Below are 17,912 nucleotides of genomic sequence, written 5' to 3'. Positions count from 1 at the left end.
TCCCCCCTACCTGGGTAAAAAGGCTAAATATTATTTTAAAAAGTTAATTGGCTTAAAAGTATTTGAATAATTAGAAACTATTTTTTTAAAAGATTTTTAAAATTTATTTGTCAGAGAGAGTGAGCACAGGCAGACAGAATGGCAGGCAGAGGCAAAAGCAGGCTCCCCGCTGAGCAAGGAGCCTGATGTGGGACTCAATCCCAGGACGCTGGGATCATGACCTCAGCCAAAGGCAGCTGCTTAACCAACTGAGCCACCCACACACGTGTCCCTAGAAACCATTTTTTAAAGACACTGACTCTCCTTAAATTAACCCGTAAATTTGATGCTAATGATTAAAATCCTCAGGATTCCTTTGTTTAGGTTTGGGGAACTTGACGAGGTGATTCTGCAGGGTGTGGTGCATAGACCAGAAAGCCAGCAGTTTGTTGTTGCAAAGTGAGAATGAGAGGGGTCGCCCTCCCAGATAGGAAGGCACCCGGTGGAGCCTTAGGGACAACACAGTACCCAGTGCTGGGGGCTGGGGGGGAGAGGCGGTACTTTGTCAGGATGATCTCATTAAGAGGCAGAAATGAGGATTCCATGTTGGGTCTATCTAGCTGCTGGGCCAACAGTCTTTTTTTTTCCCCTTAAATTTTATTATTGATGGATTGATTGATGGTTTATTCTTTTTTTTTTTTATTTAATTTTATTTTTTTCAGTGTTCCAAGATTCGTTGTTTATGCACCACACCCAGTGTTCCATGTGATACATGCCCTCCTTAATACCCACCACCAGGCTCACCCAACCCTCCCACCCCTCCAAAACCCTCAAAAACAATTTAATCCCAATTACAGAAGATTTTGGCTACGTAATATACCATATATCCTAGATGGTTCTCTAGAGAAAAAAATGAGAAAAATAAACCAAAGGTGTTAATAATGTTATTGTGACATAATAAAAATGTCATTATTCTAATTAAGATCAATAATATCAATAGGGTGATGATTTAGAATTTCGTCATGAAGCATATAATAATAACAAAAATACAGATGAATTTGAGGCCAACATATTAACATAAAATATTATAAAGAACATATTATGGAAGAATACCCAAAATGTAAAAGAAAAATAGAAATATTAGTCTTTTCAAAATGCAAGAACTCTGTATCTATTAAGTAATATACATTTAAACAACATATTTCCCATGACACTTATATTTATAATACTAAGAAGTGTGGGTGAAATCTCCTAAACCTCCACGTTTGTAAAGAGGTTATGTATATCACCATATATCCACTTAGGAACGAGACTATTTAGAATTATGATTCCATTAAAATTAGTTACATGGGAAATGTTGGTGAAAATATGGGATACCAAGACATCCATGCTCTATGGTCTGAGCTCTATAGAAATATGCATTAACAAACCAGATAATTATGTGAACCATCATTTTTATCCTTTAGCAAATACATCCATTTCTTTTCTAATTTTTGCATTTTCCTTCATGAATTTTCTGTCATATATATTCTTTTTTAGTATGAGAATCATTAAAGAGAAATGTAAAGATCTCTTTGGCCTCCCAGTCATCCCGGGTCAATAGTGTTAATAAGGGATTATGCTACCATGCATTTCGTAAATAAAAACGATTCTTTTTCAACGTACTGCTGTCCATGCACACATCGATGCCTGTTTTAAACTCTGCATGGAGGGCAGGGCGATGTAACCAGTGTTTATCTCTTGGAGATGGGCTCAGGCCATCTTCTCCCTCTCACTCTGTGTTTTTGACTTTTTACACAATGGGTATATATTGTGTAAAGTGTTTTTCTCCGCGACAGTGGCCTTGTCTTTCTTCCCAATCATCTGTCTGGAGACACATCTCTCAGGGTCTTAGAACATGATCATTTCTCTCTTCAACTTTGCATCAGGAGTTACAAAGTTCATGCACGGGACATGTGTGGGTGTGGCACTGGGTAGGATGAGGGTTTTTTCCTTCCCAGAATCCTATAAGCACCACCTTTGTCCATTTTTTTTTTTAACACGGCTTGTGTCATTGATTACTTTTGCTTTTTCACCTACCAACTTTTCTAAGTCAGTTTATTTTCTGTTAAGATTTTATTTATTTATTTGACAAAGAGAGAGTGAGCCCAAGCAGGGGGAGTGCCAGAGGGAGAGAGAAAAGCAGGCTTCCCAATGAGCAAGGAGCCTGATGTGGGGCTCGATCCCAGGACCCCTGGGATCATGACCTGACTCAAAGGCAAACGCTTAACCAACTGAGCCACTCAGGTACCCCAAACTCAATTTATTTTTACAAAGAATCTTTGTATTGCCATTTTGCAAGATAAAAATCATTATTATTTTCCATGCAGACAAAACTTTTATAAAGGGAAGTACAGTGACCCCACATTTCATCGGTGGACATATTTTGTACTTTACTCTCAAACCACCCTTTTATCCTTAGAGGGTGTGTGTGTGTGTGTGTGTGTGTGTATGTATGCGCACACATGCTCATGCGCCTGTGTTAATAAACCGAGTCACTTGTCCTGATGACTTTCCCGCTATCAGGATTTTGCTGAGTGAAGTCCTGGTGGTGTCATTTCACATGTTCCCCTGCCCATCGTACTTCTGTGCTCTGGTGTTCACAGGTGTCTAGAAACTCGATCTCCTTCGGGTTTGACTTTTTTGGCAAAACTGCTTCCTAGGTGGTGGTGTGTCCTTTCATCTGGAGGCATATGTATATCATCATCTGTCTTTTTGTGCTGTTAAGATCAATTGAAGGGTTCAGATGTCAGACGGCGTCACCCATCCATTATAAAGCTGCTCTCTGCTTTTCACCTCTTGGTTTCAGCTGCCATTGACAGCCCTTGCCCAGAAAGATTAATAATTAGGAGTCCAGGGCACCTGGGTGGCTCAGTCACTTAATCGTCTGCCTTCAGCTCAGAACATTTTCTTGGGGTCCTTGGATTGAGCCCCATGTCAGGCTCCCTGCCCAGCAGAGACCCTGCTTCTTCTCCCTCTTCCTCTGTCACTCCCCCCTGTTCATGCACTCCTTCTCTCTCTCAAATAAATAAAATCTTTTTAAAAAATAAAAATAAAATAATTAGGAGTTCTCAAATTGACTCTTCTAATGCCATCATTCCTTCCTTACCAGCTATATTCCTTCTAGAAAGAGACACTTGCTTCCATAAACAGTGGCTTATTCTGAGAGCCAGATCATTTTGAAACTGCAAGATAAATGTTTCATTTTTTCCCATTCTGATTCAGAATAATGTGTTGGTTGCCAAGCAGTTCTTCAAAGGTGACACTGTCTGGATCTTGATTTGAAGAAAACAGTCCTAAAAGGACATCTATGAGATTACTGGGGAAATTTGAACAGACTGGATTTTTGATGAGATGAAGGAATAACTTACTGATTTTAGATGTGATCGCGGTATCTGAGTTAAAAAATGATCCTTCGCTTTTAGAGAAACAAGCTTCAGTGTTTACAGATGAAATGATAGGATGTGTGGGACGGGCTTCACAATTATTCTGGGTGAGGGAAGGAGGTATGATTTAAGGTTTACAGGATGATGTCCCTCTTCTTCCTAAAATGCCCTCCGATGCTCCTGATGTGGACCCACACTTGGGAGGCAGGGACTGCCATCTCCTCACGGTCGAGCGCAGACGCCATCTGTGACATTTCTCTTGCTCCAGCGCCATCATTGAACACACCAACCGCGTCATCTTCCTCGAGGATGACGACATCGCCGCTGTGGCTGATGGGAAACTCTCCATTCATCGGGTCAAGCGTTCGGCCAGTGACGACCCATCTCGAGCCATCCAGACCTTGCAGATGGAACTGCAGCAAATCATGAAAGGCAGGTGTCCTCTGAGGGTCTGTGTGCAGTGGCCTTGGGGAGGAGGGGTTGCTCCATGGGGGAGCTCCTGAGACTCTGCTCTTACCCTGAATGGGTATCAAAGCCCTCCTGCATGCTGCGGCCATTGGAGAGCTCCTGACTAGAGCCAGGCAGCAAGTCTCCCTGCTTGATCTGACCAGTCCGTCCACCACCTCTCTTTACCAACTCTCTGGGACACATTCCGACACCCAGATGTTATTTCTTCTGTGGGCCAGAGGGCTGCAGTAACAAGCATTACTTCCTCCTTCCAAGGAAAGCCTGTCTCCCCACACCCCCTTTTCCACTGGGCAGCCCGAGTAAACATTTAGGAATGTGAGTCAGACCTTCTTATCCTGCTGCTTAAAGCCCTCCAGTGGCATCTCACTGTTCTTAGTAGAAAATCCACACTTCCTGCCACAGCCACAATGCCCCACGCCCAGACTGGCCCCACCTCACTTTACCCTTTTCCCACTACACCCCACCCACCTCTCAGGCCACCTCAAGGTGACATCAGCCGGCCAACAGCTTGCTCACCTGGGGGTCATTACCCCTGACTGGCTCCTTCTAATTCTCTACCCTGAAACATCAGCCCCTCAGAGAGCCCTTCCCTGACCTTCCTCACTTGCCTTCTTTGCTTCTTGGTGCCCATCCTCAGCTGAAGGTGGCAGACAGAGCACATGGCCATGTGTGGCATCACATGTGTGTGTATCCCAGAGAATGTTCCCACCCTGTCTGTGGACACCTCCAAAGCTTCAGGTGCAGCACTTGCCAGGGGCCTTAACCTGCTGTGGCCAGATCATCCCTTTGACGTCATCCACTTCTGTTCAGATCAGAGCCCTAGAAAAGCATGGGTGGCAGAAAGGCTTATCTTTTCTTTTCTTTCCTTTTTTTTAAGGTTTTATTTATTTATTTGAGAGGGAGGGAGAACATGAGCAAGGGAAGCTGGAGAGGGAGAAGCAGGCTAAGCAGGGAGCCTGATGTGGGGCTCAGTCCCAGGACCCCAGGATCACAGCTTGAGCCAAAGGCAGATGCTTAATAAACTGAGCCACCCTGGAGCCCCAGAAAACATTTCCCTTTAATAAAGAAGCTAGGAAAGTATTTGTTCAAAAGACAGTTGCCTGTTTCTCTGGGCTTACTTCATTTGTACATCCCTAAATAGGTTTGTTTTTGGAGGCAAGGCGTTTTCCTTTCCTCTGGCCTTGCTAAGGGAAGCCACACATTTGCTGCTTATAGCCCTTGCTCCTTCCAGCTGCACGGTCCAATATGTCAACTGATGGTAGTCATCTCATCTGACCTGCTTCCCTCTCTCTTGTCACTGTGAGCATTAGGGGCCACAGTCCCTGGGAGGCCCCTGAGAATCTACAGTGACCTCCACATCTCCAAGTAACTATTTAACGGCTTTGTACCCCAATTGCAAGTTAAGCAGTGGTCATGCAAGTTGCTTAAAACTGACCTGTTTTGCTGATGTCTATCTGACCAGGTAACTTCAGTGCATTTATGCAGAAGGAGATCTTCGAACAGCCAGAGTCTGTTTTCAACACTATGAGAGGCCGGGTGAATTTTGAGACCAACACAGGTAATCCTTCGTCTGTGCCCTGGGCCAGGGCGCCTCCCTGGTCGGTCAGCATTAATGGTCTGTGTGTGCCCCTCAGTGCTCCTGGGTGGCTTGAAGGACCACTTGAAGGAAATTCGGCGATGCCGCCGGCTGATTGTGATTGGCTGTGGAACCAGTTACCACGCGGCTGTGGCTGTAAGTGCCTGGTGCTGGGTCCTTGATGGTGCTGGGGAGGGAGTGGTGGCTGAGGACAAGATGCGTCTTAGATGCTACGGTGTCCGACCTTCCAAATCTGGTGCCCGTGAACCAGCATGAGAGTTGGCACAAGAGCCTATCTCCGGGCCATCCCTGGAATTCCCTTGCCTTCTGAACCCAGCCACTTCATAAACCGTCCCCAGGAGCCCAGCTGCCTGTGTCTCTGTAGCATCTGTGACTGATTTTGGTCCCCATTCCTGTTGACTTCAGACACGGCAAGTTTTGGAGGAGCTGACAGAGCTCCCTGTGATGGTTGAACTTGCGAGCGATTTTCTGGACAGGAACACACCGGTGTTCAGGGATGACGTTTGCTTTTTCATCAGCCAGTCAGGTAAGGAAGATAGGTTTGGACTTAAGGGACCACTCACCTAAGTGCTTAGGTGTGTGCAGGGTGGATTTAGAGAGGAGAAAGTTCTTTCAAATTCTGCTGGTTTGAGAGTCACTTCAAGGACTATGTGCGTGCTTTGCAGTTCCCTTGCTTCCCGGCAGGGGGAGGCAGAGGAGAGAGAGGGAGAGAGAGAGAGCAAGCGAGCGAGCTCGAGTGCTCAGGTGTAGGGCTCACTACATCTTAGCCAGGCTGGGCAGAGAGTCAGGGAGGTGATTCATAGCCATATGCCTGGACTCTCCACAACCTTTAGAAGGATTTTAAAAAACATTTTAATTATGGAAAATTCCAAATCTCTGTAAAAGTGAAGTTTCACGTAAGGAGTCGCCCGTCCTTGGCAATGATTAGCTCAGCAGAGCTGTGCCATCCAGATCCATATGAACCTGTCCCCTCCACGGGGTTATTTTGAAGTCAATCCCAGACATCGCGTCGTTTCATAAATATCTCACGATGGATCTCTAAGTGGTAAAAGAAAAAAAAAACCCGCATAACCAAAAACAAAACAAAACAACAACAAAAAAACACATAACCACGATGTCATTATCACCATGAACGTTAACAGCATTGCCCTAATAGCCTGCTTTTGAACTCTGCCCCCAATTTGAATTTTTAAGGCCCTTTCCATTTCAATGACAAACTCAGAATAACAAATATGGGCACACCCACCGTCTGGCTGCCAGGAGCTGCCCCATGACTTCAGATGCCAATGTTAGAGGCTCAGAATATTTCATGAATTGGGTGGGACCGGTCAGCCAAAGAGAAGAGGCGGATTTAATGGAAAAGCAACGCGTGTCTAAAGGATTTTGTTTCGTTTTGTTCTGCCCTTCTCATTAAATTAAAAACAAAAACAAAAAACCGCTGGGGAGTGGGGTTGATGAAGAGAGAGCCATCAGGCTCCCTGCGTCATAGCCCTGAGCCCTGGTGCTGAGGACGGGCAGTGCCCTAGACACATCTGAAGACAAAAAGGAGATGGGGACACACGGGTACAGCCGAAAAGCCGTAGCCACGTGGATGTCAATGGGTTTAATTTTATGATGACTGGATCATATTTCTTTTAGTTCGAGCTTTCAGGACTTAAAAATACAGGGTTCCTGGGCTGGCTTATTTGTGAACCTTTTTAAGTAGCTTTACTGTAAAGGTAATTTTGAATTCAAACTAGCAGGCTGCAAGAAGTGTTCTGCTTTAAAACAAGATCTATTTGAGGGGTGCCTGGTGGCTCAGCCATTAAGCGTCTGCCTTCAGCTCAGATCGTGATCTCAGGGTCCTGGGCTTGAGCCCTGCATCGGGCTCCCCACTCGGCAGGAAGCATGCTTCTCTCTTTCCCACTCCTCCTGCTTGTGTTCCCTCTGTGGCTGTCTCTCTGTCAAATAAATACATAAAATCTTAAAAAAAAAAAAAAACAAGTTGTATTTGAGAAATGCCATCCCGGGGCATGTGTGCATTTTAAATGTTAAATCTCAGCACGTTCTGAATAAGGCAGCTTAAAGTCCTAGTAAGGACACTGGGAGCCAGGTGCACACGGGTTGGCTCGTCTGTCACCTGAGGGAACAAGGCAGTACTGGTTCCCTCCATCTCTGAGGACCTTATCCTCAAGGGGGACGATGACTCACATGGGGCTGCCATGGGAGTTCAGTGAAACCATGACCGACGAGAACGTGCTTGCCACATAAGGAGTAGCCAAATCTTGAATCCGAGAATCAACTGGAAAAATTGCCGAGTATGGATTTTCCTTTCTGAGAACGTGCCAGCTGTGCCAGGGCCCTGATCACGCATAAGAGTGAGAGTACATGAGTTGGGGGGCCGGGGGCTTGAGCTGGCAGAGCCACGGTCCTGGGAACACATGGCTGAAAGGGGGGACCCATGTGGCAGGTGAGACTGCAGACACCCTCCTGGCATTGCGCTATTGTAAGGACCGCCGGGCCCTGACTGTGGGCGTCACCAACACAGTGGGTAGCTCCATCTCCCGAGAGACAGACTGCGGTGTCCATATCAACGCGGGGCCAGAGATCGGCGTGGCCAGTACCAAGGTCAGCACCTCCCACCTGTGCCCTGGGAGATGGTAGGGCCCTGGGATGGGTGGTAGGGGGCCATGGTGTGTGGGGGTGGGGTGGGCTGTGATGTGCTTGTTCCCATGTGGTCCACAAGCACACGTTTACCCCTGCTCTGCCTAAGTCACCATTTTATCCACAGGCTTATACAAGTCAGTTCATCTCCCTGGTGATGTTCGGTTTGATGATGTCCGAAGACCGAATTTCACTGCAAAACAGAAGGCGAGAGATCATTTGTGGCTTACGGTCTTTACCTGGTATGTTCTAGAACTAAAGTTTCCTTATGACTGTCTCTCATTAACAGTGCTGTTAATCAGTTCTTCCTCCTGAAAACTTCCTGGTTACCACTAGATGCCTCCAGAAGCTCCCCTGGGCTGAGATTAAAGTCCACACTGCCCCACCAGGCTTAAGAATCCTGCACACTGGGCCCCTGACACCTCTGACCTCCACTCTACTTCCTCCCTCCCTCCCTGGGATGCCTCATGACCTTCTTTTTTATTTTTCTTAAGATTTTATTTATTTATTTGACACAGAGAAAAAGATCAGAGTAGGCAGAGAGAGACGGGGGGAAACAGGCTAGCTGCTGAGCAGAGAGCCTGTTGCAGGGCTTGATCCCAGGACCCTAAGATCATGACCTGAGCCCAAGGCAGAGGCTTAACCCTCTGAGCCACCTGGGCACCCCACCTCATGACCTTCTGATGCTCAGCAGTGCCAAGGTCTTTCCACCACAGGGCCTTTGTACTGGTCCTGTCCTCTACAGAAACCCTCTTCCTCTGGCTCTCCACACAGCTGATGGCTTCTCATCATTTGAGTCTGAGTTGAGATGTCTCCCCCTGGGACCCTTCCTGGCCATGCTACCTAATCCCCTGTCCCAGCTACAAAATGTTATCCCATTGCTTTTCTTTAGAGCACATGGCATGATCTGAAATTACCTGTTCTCCCATGTACTAGCTTGTCTCCCACCTGATGTATCTGCCCTGCGAGTATACCACCCTATCCATCAGCATCACTGCTGGATGCCTGGTGTGCAGGCAGGACAGGTACTCAGCAAATATCTGAGAAGGAACAAAGGACCTTGAGTCTTTTCCTCTCCCAGGTTATTCCTTCAGTCTCACCCAACTCCCCTCTTTTGCTAGGTCCCATCTGTGGTAGTCTGTGATATCCTGTGTCTATGACCCAGAATCTCAGACTCTTTGGGGAGAACATGGTTTCTGCAATCATTCACCACACAGGGATCAGGGCCCAGTAGAGTTTCCTGCCCCATGTGCTATCTTGGGAGTGCCTTTCCTTCGGACACTTGTGCTCCAGGGATGCAGAAAGACCTAGTGTGTGTTCTTTGTGCAGCCCTGGGAGCGTGAAATGAAATAGACCTCACCCCTGGACAAGGAGAAGCCTAGACAGTCTGGTTATGAGGCTGGGAGGCAGTTCCTCCCAGAGACAGGGAAGGACTGGGTCCTTCCTAGGAGCCAGGGGCAAATCCCAGAAAGGGCGGTGAAGGAAAATCACCATCTAACCTTACAAAGCCCAAAGATTTGAATCTGGCCAACTCAACAGGCTGAAAATATGGATGAGAAAATTCTTCGCTTTAAGCCAGATATGAATGGTGTAAAAACAGTACTCGACCCTGAGTACTGAAGTCAGCAGTTCCCAAGATGTGGTCTGCAGTCCTAGCGCTAGTCTCACCGTAAACACTATTTATAATAAAAATATTTATTATATTTATGTATATTATGTATGTTTGTCATATTTATATTTATATAAATATAATATGTGTTTATTATATTTTATATTTGTAAGTTTATTGTATATATATTTTGTATATATTGTATATTTATTATATTTACGTTTGCCTTTTTTGCTGTGTGGACATTTGCAAAGGCAGTGGTGGCCACCGTTGGCACCATAGCACACCCTGCCATGCACCAAGCTTGGCTTACAAAGATGTCCTTCACGATGCAGAAAAATGCATTAATCTTAGTAAATTGCAAAATTTTATATGTTCTCTTTGACAAAATGGGAAGTGTGCATAAAGCACCCTGGAGAGTGTGATGGTTGTTTCCAAGACAAGCACCCTGGGATTGTTAGAGTAGCAACTTGAGTATGTGACAGACGTTTTCTCAAAAAGGAGCAAAGTTCGCCTGACACTTCAAGAAGAAAAACTGACAGTATCTCTTGCCAGTGATAAACTTTAGGCTTTCTAGTGAAATTCAGTATCTGGGAAATCTTGTAGCTGGTGAGTGTGAACTTAACCCCTTCCCACCACTTAAAGGCATCTCTGATCAGGCCATGGTGATTTGAACATATGTCATTTCTTAAAAAAACATTTTATGATGAAATGTGTCCATTTTTAGAAAATTTGCATAATGTAGTGAACCTACATTTTCCAAATGGCCAATGTGTGATGTTACAAAAGTACACATGTGTAAAACCTCCCTTTAGATAAGTGCAAGATAGACCGATATTTTTAAAGTTTTTTTTTATTTATTTGACAGAGAGAGAGAACCCAAGTAGGCAGAGAGGCAGGCAGAGAGAAAGGGAAGCAGGCACCCCCTGAGCAGAGAGCCCCATGTGGGGCTCGATCCCAGGACCCTGGGATTTAGATTTTTATTTATTTATTTATTTGACAGACAGAGATCACAAGTAGGCAGAGAGGCAAGTAGAGGCGGGGGGGGGGGGGGAAGCAGGCTCCTCGCTGAGCAGAGAGCCGGATGTGGGGCTCGATCCCAGGACCCTGAGACCATGACCTGAGCCGAAGGCAGAGGCTTAACCCACTGAGCCACCCAGGGGCCCTAGACTGATATTTTAATGTCACAATGTAGGAAATGTTTATGGATGTGATTTCAGAGTCTACATTGGCAACTACTCTTTTAAGAAATTACTGTTTCTTGGGGCACCTGGATGGCTCAGTGAGTAGAGCATGTGACTCATCTCAGTGACTCAAGTTCAAGCCCAAGTTGGGTGCAGAGATTACTTAAATAAATTAATTTAAAAGAAAAGACATTACCATTTCTTGAGTCTGATATAATATCAGAGAAACACATTCACGATTATCTGAAAAAGTAATGTAAATGTTTCTTCCTTCTCCAACTATAAAACTGTGAGGTTGAATTTTCTTCCTATACTTCAACCAAAAGAGCATATCACAACAGGTTGAATGAGGGAAAAGGTGTGAGGATCTAATGTCTTTATTACAGAGTCAGGCATTTAAAAAGATTTATAAAAATATAAACCAGTGGGGTGTCTGGGTGGCTCAGTGGGTTAAGCCTCTGCCTTTGGCTCAGGTCGTGATCTCAGGGTCCTGGGACTGAGCCCCGCATCGGGCTCTCTGCTCAGCAAGGAGCCTTCTTGCTTCTCTCTCTCTCTCTCTCTCCCTCTGCCTGCCTCTCTGCCTACTCTCTCTCTCTCTGTCAAATAAATAAATAAAATCTAAAAAAAAAATTAAAAAAATATATAAACCAGCACCATTACTCTCACTAACTTTTAAAAGTGTATAATGGGGTTATTGTGATTTTTAAATGAATGAATAAAAATATCTTTAATTTTCTCAGTTTCTAATCTGGTAAGTACTGATAGAACCAACAGAAGCTGAGTGTCTTATGGATTCACAATCATTTTTAAGAGTGCAAAGAGGTCTTGAGACCAAAAAGATTGGGAAACTTTGGTCCAACCTACACTGGTTTTGTCCCTAGCAGGTGGACTGGGTGGGGGCATAGGACATTAATTGGGGGTGTCAGCCCTGAGCCTCAGTTGCCTCACCTATAAAATGGAGCTAGAAATAACGCCTTCCTGATCACCTTACAAGCTTAAGAAAGTATGAACATAAACAAAATCCTGGCTAATCACCAAGTTATTTCCCATAATCTACGTTTAAAATCCTTTGGAACTAATGTGAGGAAGCCAAGTGCATCAAGTGGTGGGAGTTCCTAAACTCTGTCTTACACGCCATGATTTTTCTGTGTGAATCGTGCTATGAAATCTGTATGACTGGCATCGCCTCTGCTGTATTTGTTGCGATTTAGGGCTGATCAAGGAAGTGCTGTCGCTGGATGAGAAGATTCACGACCTGGCCCTGGAGCTGTACACACAGAGGTCACTCCTGGTCATGGGTCGGGGCTATAACTATGCCACGTGCCTGGAAGGAGCTTTGGTGAGCCTCCCCTTCCCCATCACCGCCCACCAGCCCCTGCATGAGGGCTCTCTGCAGAGTATCCCTATTAGCCCTCAAACTTCCAAAGGGAGCTAGAGATCCTAACAGAATAAGCTTTGAAAACCAGCCTGCTTTTTTTTTTTTAATTGGTAACTGGGAGCCCAAGAGCTGATGGAGCTTGGGCAGGTGCCAGGATGGCGGGGCTACCAAGGGGTTGGGCGGTGCTGTCCAGGGGCTGAGTCTAGTCTCTGCTTGCTGCTCATGGATGGGAGTGCCCAACCAGAGTAGATGGGAGACAGCATCACTCGTGAGAGGGCACTCGGGACCCAAGCCAAGGGCACCATCCCTGGCCCAGCTTGGTTCCGCTCCTCTTCCTAGGGAGCAAGTCCCTGATCCTTCCCCATCACCTGCATCTGAGAGTTTTACAAGCAGTAGGGGTGAGTGGGAGGCAAGGTGCATGAGCTGGAGTTGGCGCCAGTGGCAGTGAGCTCCAAATTCCACATGCTTCCTGGGCAGGCTCTGATCCCTGCCAAAGCAAGTAAAGGGCTGGGCATGCTGCTTCTGGGGTCAATGGGGTGGGGGGGGCACAATAGGAGCAAGACCTGGGTGGAGTCTACTTGCCTCTCCCCCATGCCTCTCTCGCCTGGTGCGGGATAAAGGGGTCTCAGCTGCTGTGCCCCAGTGTCCTGGTAAAAGATGCATATTCAGCTGTATCTCCGAGTCAGTCTTCACGGGAAGAAAGAAGCTTTTACTCCGCGGTTGGGGCACATCAATGGCCCTTCTGTGGTCTCCTGGGGGCTGGCACTCCAGCTGTCTACAGCATTCCCATCCCCAGTGGAGCTATACTCCCAACAGTGCCCCCCACCACCAAAATAAATAGTTGTAGGGGAGTTGAGAAATGTTTCTTTTGACACTCACCCATTCAGTGACATAGGTTTAATGGTAACTGAATAGAAATGGATCTCCATAAACATCGGGGAAAATTCCAATAACAGTCCAGTGTGTGTGTGATTTTTCCTGGTGAGTAAGTTGAAAGAACGCTTTGGAAGTTATTAATGGTCTAGAATTGGGGGAAACAACCCATCAGATAATTGAAGGAAGGTATATCTAGACAGAATGCAATGTTGCCATTACAAATTGTGACTGTGGGGAGGCCATGGGGCCCGGACAGAGAGTGGAAGGGGAGAGCCAAATCAGCTCTTGAGCCAAATCTGACTTGTCTATCCAAGATGGCGGCTATGCTGGGGGTGGTCTGGGACATAGGCTGTGTGCTGGGCTCTGTGCATGCTGTGGCCCTAGGCCCCGAGGTGTTGGCCACTTCACCCATTCATCTGCCCTGCAGCCCTCAGCTCCCTGCCTTCTGGAGTCCTCCCTCCCCTAGCTCCCCTTCCTCTCCTCTGGCCATCTACTCCAGGCCCCCCCCACCTGCCCCATCTGCCCAGTGTCACACGGACCCCAACTTGTGTTTCCCCAGAAAATTAAGGAGATAACCTATATGCACTCGGAAGGCATCCTGGCTGGGGAGCTGAAGCACGGACCCCTGGCACTGATCGATAAGCAGATGCCCGTCATCATGGTCATCATGAAGGACCCTTGCTTTGCCAAATGCCAGAACGCCCTGCAGCAGGTCACAGCCCGCCAGGTGAAGGGTCTCAGATGGGCTGGGGTCCCTTCTCTCCTGTCCTCTTTCATACACGGATTATAAGCGGGCCTGATGCTAAGCAGGCTTGACTACACTACCCCTCATGAGTGGAACACACATTCAGAAATGACTGTCCAGCCTGTGGCCATGAGCACGACGGCTCCTCAGGGACACCTTGTGACCCAGATTGGCCCAAGCTGTCCCGGAGCCCCAGTATGGAGCTGCCTGGAGGCGGGGGATACAGAGCTCCCCAGGGATTCATTCTGGGAGGGCTTGTGAAGGTACAGGGAGGTAAAATATCCAACAATACCCTTCAGCCAGCTGCCACCATGCCTGGCTCAGCAGAAGTTATAAAACAAGTAGCCAGACAGAAGTTATAAAACACAAACCACTTTACTTCCTTGCTTAAAACCCTCCGGTGGCTTCCCATAAAACAAGAGCAACCAAAGCCTGCACCCCCTGGCCCCTTCCTTCTCTTTCGCCCTCATGCCAAGCTGATCTCTGCTTCCATGCCTTGGCGCTGGCTGTTCCTCCCCTGTGTCTTCTGATCATATTACCGTGTTTTGTTGCCTCTGCGGCGCTTATCTAGAATTCATCATTAGTTATTGATTGGCTGGTTTATGGTTTTTTCTCTACCCCTTGCCCTTGGCAAGGCACATGGAAGCCACTCAACAGGTGGGTGCTGAATGAATTCCACAGGCTGGCGATCACCCTACTAGGGAAGGGAGAGAAACTCACCCAACGGCTTCCAACACTCTGTCCTTTGAGCCAGCTGTGCGCATCACCTCCCCCGTAACTGCAACAAAAGCAAGAGATCACTGTGATCGTGGCCATGAGGTTGATCCCAGAAACGCGGCTGTAGGTGAGGGGTGATTCCTTCTGAGACCACCTGCGTGTTGTGATCCTACTTCTTGGCTGTAGGGTCGCCCGATTATCCTGTGCTCCAGAGACGACACTGAGAGTTCCAAGTTCGCGTACAAGACGATCGAACTGCCCCACACGGTCGACTGCCTCCAGGGTATCCTGAGTGTGATCCCGCTGCAGCTGCTGTCCTTTCATCTGGCTGTGCTCCGAGGCTACGATGTACGTCTGAAACTGCGCCGAGTGCCCCCCCCCAGGGGAAAAAACATAACCCCGGAGTTCTGATTCCATTCTTAAGTGCTTTTTTGGTGTAAATATTCATAGGAGAAATTTTTTCATTTAAAACAACTTTCTTTTTAAAGTAACTTAGACCCCTTGAAAACAAGTTGCAAGGTTGTGAAGGTTATAGTAGCCTATTTATATATCACCCAGAGGGTCAAGGTTAATTAGCCAGTTCAATAATTTATTCCAGTCTTTGCCTTGTGCATGTGAATTTTTGAACATTTTTTGAGATTATATTGAGAATGACATTTTACATCTTCCCTTTAAATATATTTACAAGTATTTTCTTACGTCTTGCGCTTATTGAAGCAACATTTACAGTATTTCAAATATAATAACTTCCACAAGCAACATGTACAATATTCCAACAGTCTTGTGGCATGGATTGTAGCTATGATGACTTAGCCAGTCTTCTGTTATTTAAACTGTTGCTAATTTGGGGGGAAATGGCTATATAAATCACAACTGCAGTGAACATATTTGCACATGTATCTTTCTCCCACATGTAAGACTTGTCTTCAGTCTAGCAAATGATTCAACATTTTGAGACTCCTAACATGTATTGTCAATTTATGTTCCAGAAAAGAGCCCATTTACCATCCTACCAACAAAAGTGTAAGAGAGCATACAATTCACTGTGTAAAGAAACAGAAGTTTGATTACAATTTTATTTTGAGAAAATATCCAAGATGCTTTTAAAGATGCATAACCTTGCAACAACAGCAACAACAATGTAACAGATATCTAATGGTATACAAATCCAGAACTGCCACTGGCTAACATTTTGTCATATTTACTTCTTTTAAAAAAAATATTGTGAGCAAAAGAAGACATTGTAGATAAAAACTGAAGCTTGCTTTATCAACCAACCCAGTCAGATTTTCTTCCCAACCCCCACCACGGACTAATAAGTCTCGTGAATTGAATGTGTGATCCTTCCAAGAAAAGTGAATATTTGACAGGACACACTGAGCTCACTCATTTTAATAGCACGAACCAGATCCTTTTAATAGTGGGAACGCAGCATGACATGAAGCAGGTGCCCACTATGTGTCTATTGAATGAACTCAACATTATGTAGTTGAGTGACGTTTCTGGAATAAGGAACTGCTTCTGAGACTTCCAAGATGCAGGTCTCCAGGAACGAGTTCATGGCCAAAGATGATCAGAACACCCATCTCCTTGTGTTCGGATACTTGGATGATGGGCTTTGTGACATGGCACGTTGCTGAGCTCAATGGGGTCCTGAGCGGGTACTTTCTCTCGTTTTAGGTCGACTTCCCCAGAAATCTGGCCAAGTCTGTGACCGTGGAGTAGAGAACAAGAGCCTGAGGAGGCCGTTGCCACCTGTAGTGTGTGGTTCGAGGCCCATCCCAGGGAGGCCCAAGTGGGAAGAACAGCGGGCATTCTGTGTGTTCCAAGTAGAGCCCAGTAGAGCTTGACAGCTGCCACGTGCCTTGTACCCCAAGTGCTTTGCTTACAGCAGATACTGTTTCTCTGTGTCCTGAACTTGCCAGAGGTTTATACATGGGAATCAGAGCAGACATTTCCACTACTGTGCAATAGAGACACAGCTCTCTTCAGAGTTAACTGTGAACCTTTTTTTTAACCAACACTAGTTAGTTTTAAAAGACAAAATATTTATAATGATTGTATAGCTTTTAAGTTATTTTTCTAGTATGTGGCTTTCAGAAGCCAAGGTAACTCCCGGACCATGTACCCACCAGCCTCCTGGCAGGGGGGCATTCATCTCAGATTTGAGCACAAGGCATTGCCCCTCTGGACTCCTTTCTCCTTTCCTGTCCTCTCTGGGCTGCCCCTGAATCCCGTCCCCTGACACCAGGGAAGCCTTCCCCCACCACCATCATCTTCCTGCGCCTCCTATAAAGCCCTTCAAAATTTCAATGTCCTTCCGATGGTTTGTTCGCCTATAAATCCCTCCCAGCTCTCCAACTTCAGTTCAACCTGATTGTGGTTCTTTTTAAGCCCAGGCAGCATTTTGGTCCCTGCTCCTACCTATAGTAAAACGCTTGAACTATCCCATGCAAGAGAGTAGTTTCAAGTGGGCGACCTTGCCCTCTATTTAAAAGCGTGCACAATCGAAATACTATGCAATTTTAAGACAATAAAGATAGTACAATTCTTTTTTGGCTTGTGGGTTTGGATTTCTGGTAATCTCATTCTTTTTTATGTACTCAGACGTTGAGGGGTCCTTAAAACAGGAAATCAGCAGGGTCCTATGGGAGTGAGCCCCATTTCTTGGTAGCCAATGGCATGGTGCCTGCACCTGTGATGGGCATCCTTTTAACGTGAACATGAGGATTAAAATCCTTTCCAGGGGCAACAAACTGTAGGATACTGGGGACTCTAGGTTGAGTCTGCTAAACGGCTGTTGGAGGGGGTTGGAGCACCTGATGCTGTTTAAGGTTGCCTGGAACCTGAAGGCAGCATGCGGGGGTGAAACTCTCAAGTCCACAATTTTTTTTTTTTTTTTAAGATTTTATTTGAGAGAGAGGTGGGGGGGAGAGCAGGGGAGAGAGAGAGAAGCAGGCTCCCTGTTGAGCAGGGAGCCAGACGCAGGGCTCAATCCCTGGACTCCGGGTTCATGACCTGAGGCGAAGGCAGATGTTTAAATGACTGAGCCACCCAGGCGACACATAAATCTGTACTTTTTATTTCCATCATCACCAATTTTATTAATACAGTCAGGCAGGGAGATAAGGAGCCAGGGATAAAGAGTTCTGAAGGCTTGTGGGGTTGGCATTTAGGCTTCGGAAGAAAGTGGCTATCCCAGATGGCTTGAAATGTGTCTTCATGACCATTAACTGGTGTGAGTGACTCTAGGACACCATCAGACCCTTGTAGTGCTCCCTAAAACTCACC

At 46.3% G+C, this 17,912-nt stretch overlaps 1 protein-coding gene across 1 annotated transcript in view; it reads left to right on the top strand.

The window, feature by feature from the left end:
- Nucleotides 1–17,174, top strand: part of GFPT2 (glutamine-fructose-6-phosphate transaminase 2) — a 42,393-nt gene extending 25,219 nt beyond the window's left edge. Inside the window, exons 10-19 of the mRNA XM_004758986.3 lie at nucleotides 3,673–3,836; nucleotides 5,335–5,430; nucleotides 5,507–5,604; nucleotides 5,875–5,995; nucleotides 7,919–8,076; nucleotides 8,240–8,354; nucleotides 12,117–12,244; nucleotides 13,719–13,886; nucleotides 14,808–14,969; nucleotides 16,302–17,174. Of these exons, the coding sequence (XP_004759043.3) occupies nucleotides 3,673–3,836; nucleotides 5,335–5,430; nucleotides 5,507–5,604; nucleotides 5,875–5,995; nucleotides 7,919–8,076; nucleotides 8,240–8,354; nucleotides 12,117–12,244; nucleotides 13,719–13,886; nucleotides 14,808–14,969; nucleotides 16,302–16,346 (1,255 nt within the window). The 3' untranslated portion in view covers nucleotides 16,347–17,174. The remainder of the gene's footprint in view (nucleotides 1–3,672; nucleotides 3,837–5,334; nucleotides 5,431–5,506; nucleotides 5,605–5,874; nucleotides 5,996–7,918; nucleotides 8,077–8,239; nucleotides 8,355–12,116; nucleotides 12,245–13,718; nucleotides 13,887–14,807; nucleotides 14,970–16,301) is intronic.
- The last annotated feature ends 738 nt before the right edge of the window (nucleotides 17,175–17,912 follow it).

This window comes from Mustela putorius, unplaced genomic scaffold (assembly GCF_011764305.1).
Source record: "Mustela putorius furo isolate JIRA1106 unplaced genomic scaffold, ASM1176430v1.1 tig00003923_pilon_pilon_pilon, whole genome shotgun sequence".
NCBI classification, from domain to species: Eukaryota; Metazoa; Chordata; class Mammalia; order Carnivora; family Mustelidae; genus Mustela; species Mustela putorius.
Note: the sequence above shows the minus strand (reverse complement) of the source record. Positions and strands in the feature narration are given on the sequence as shown.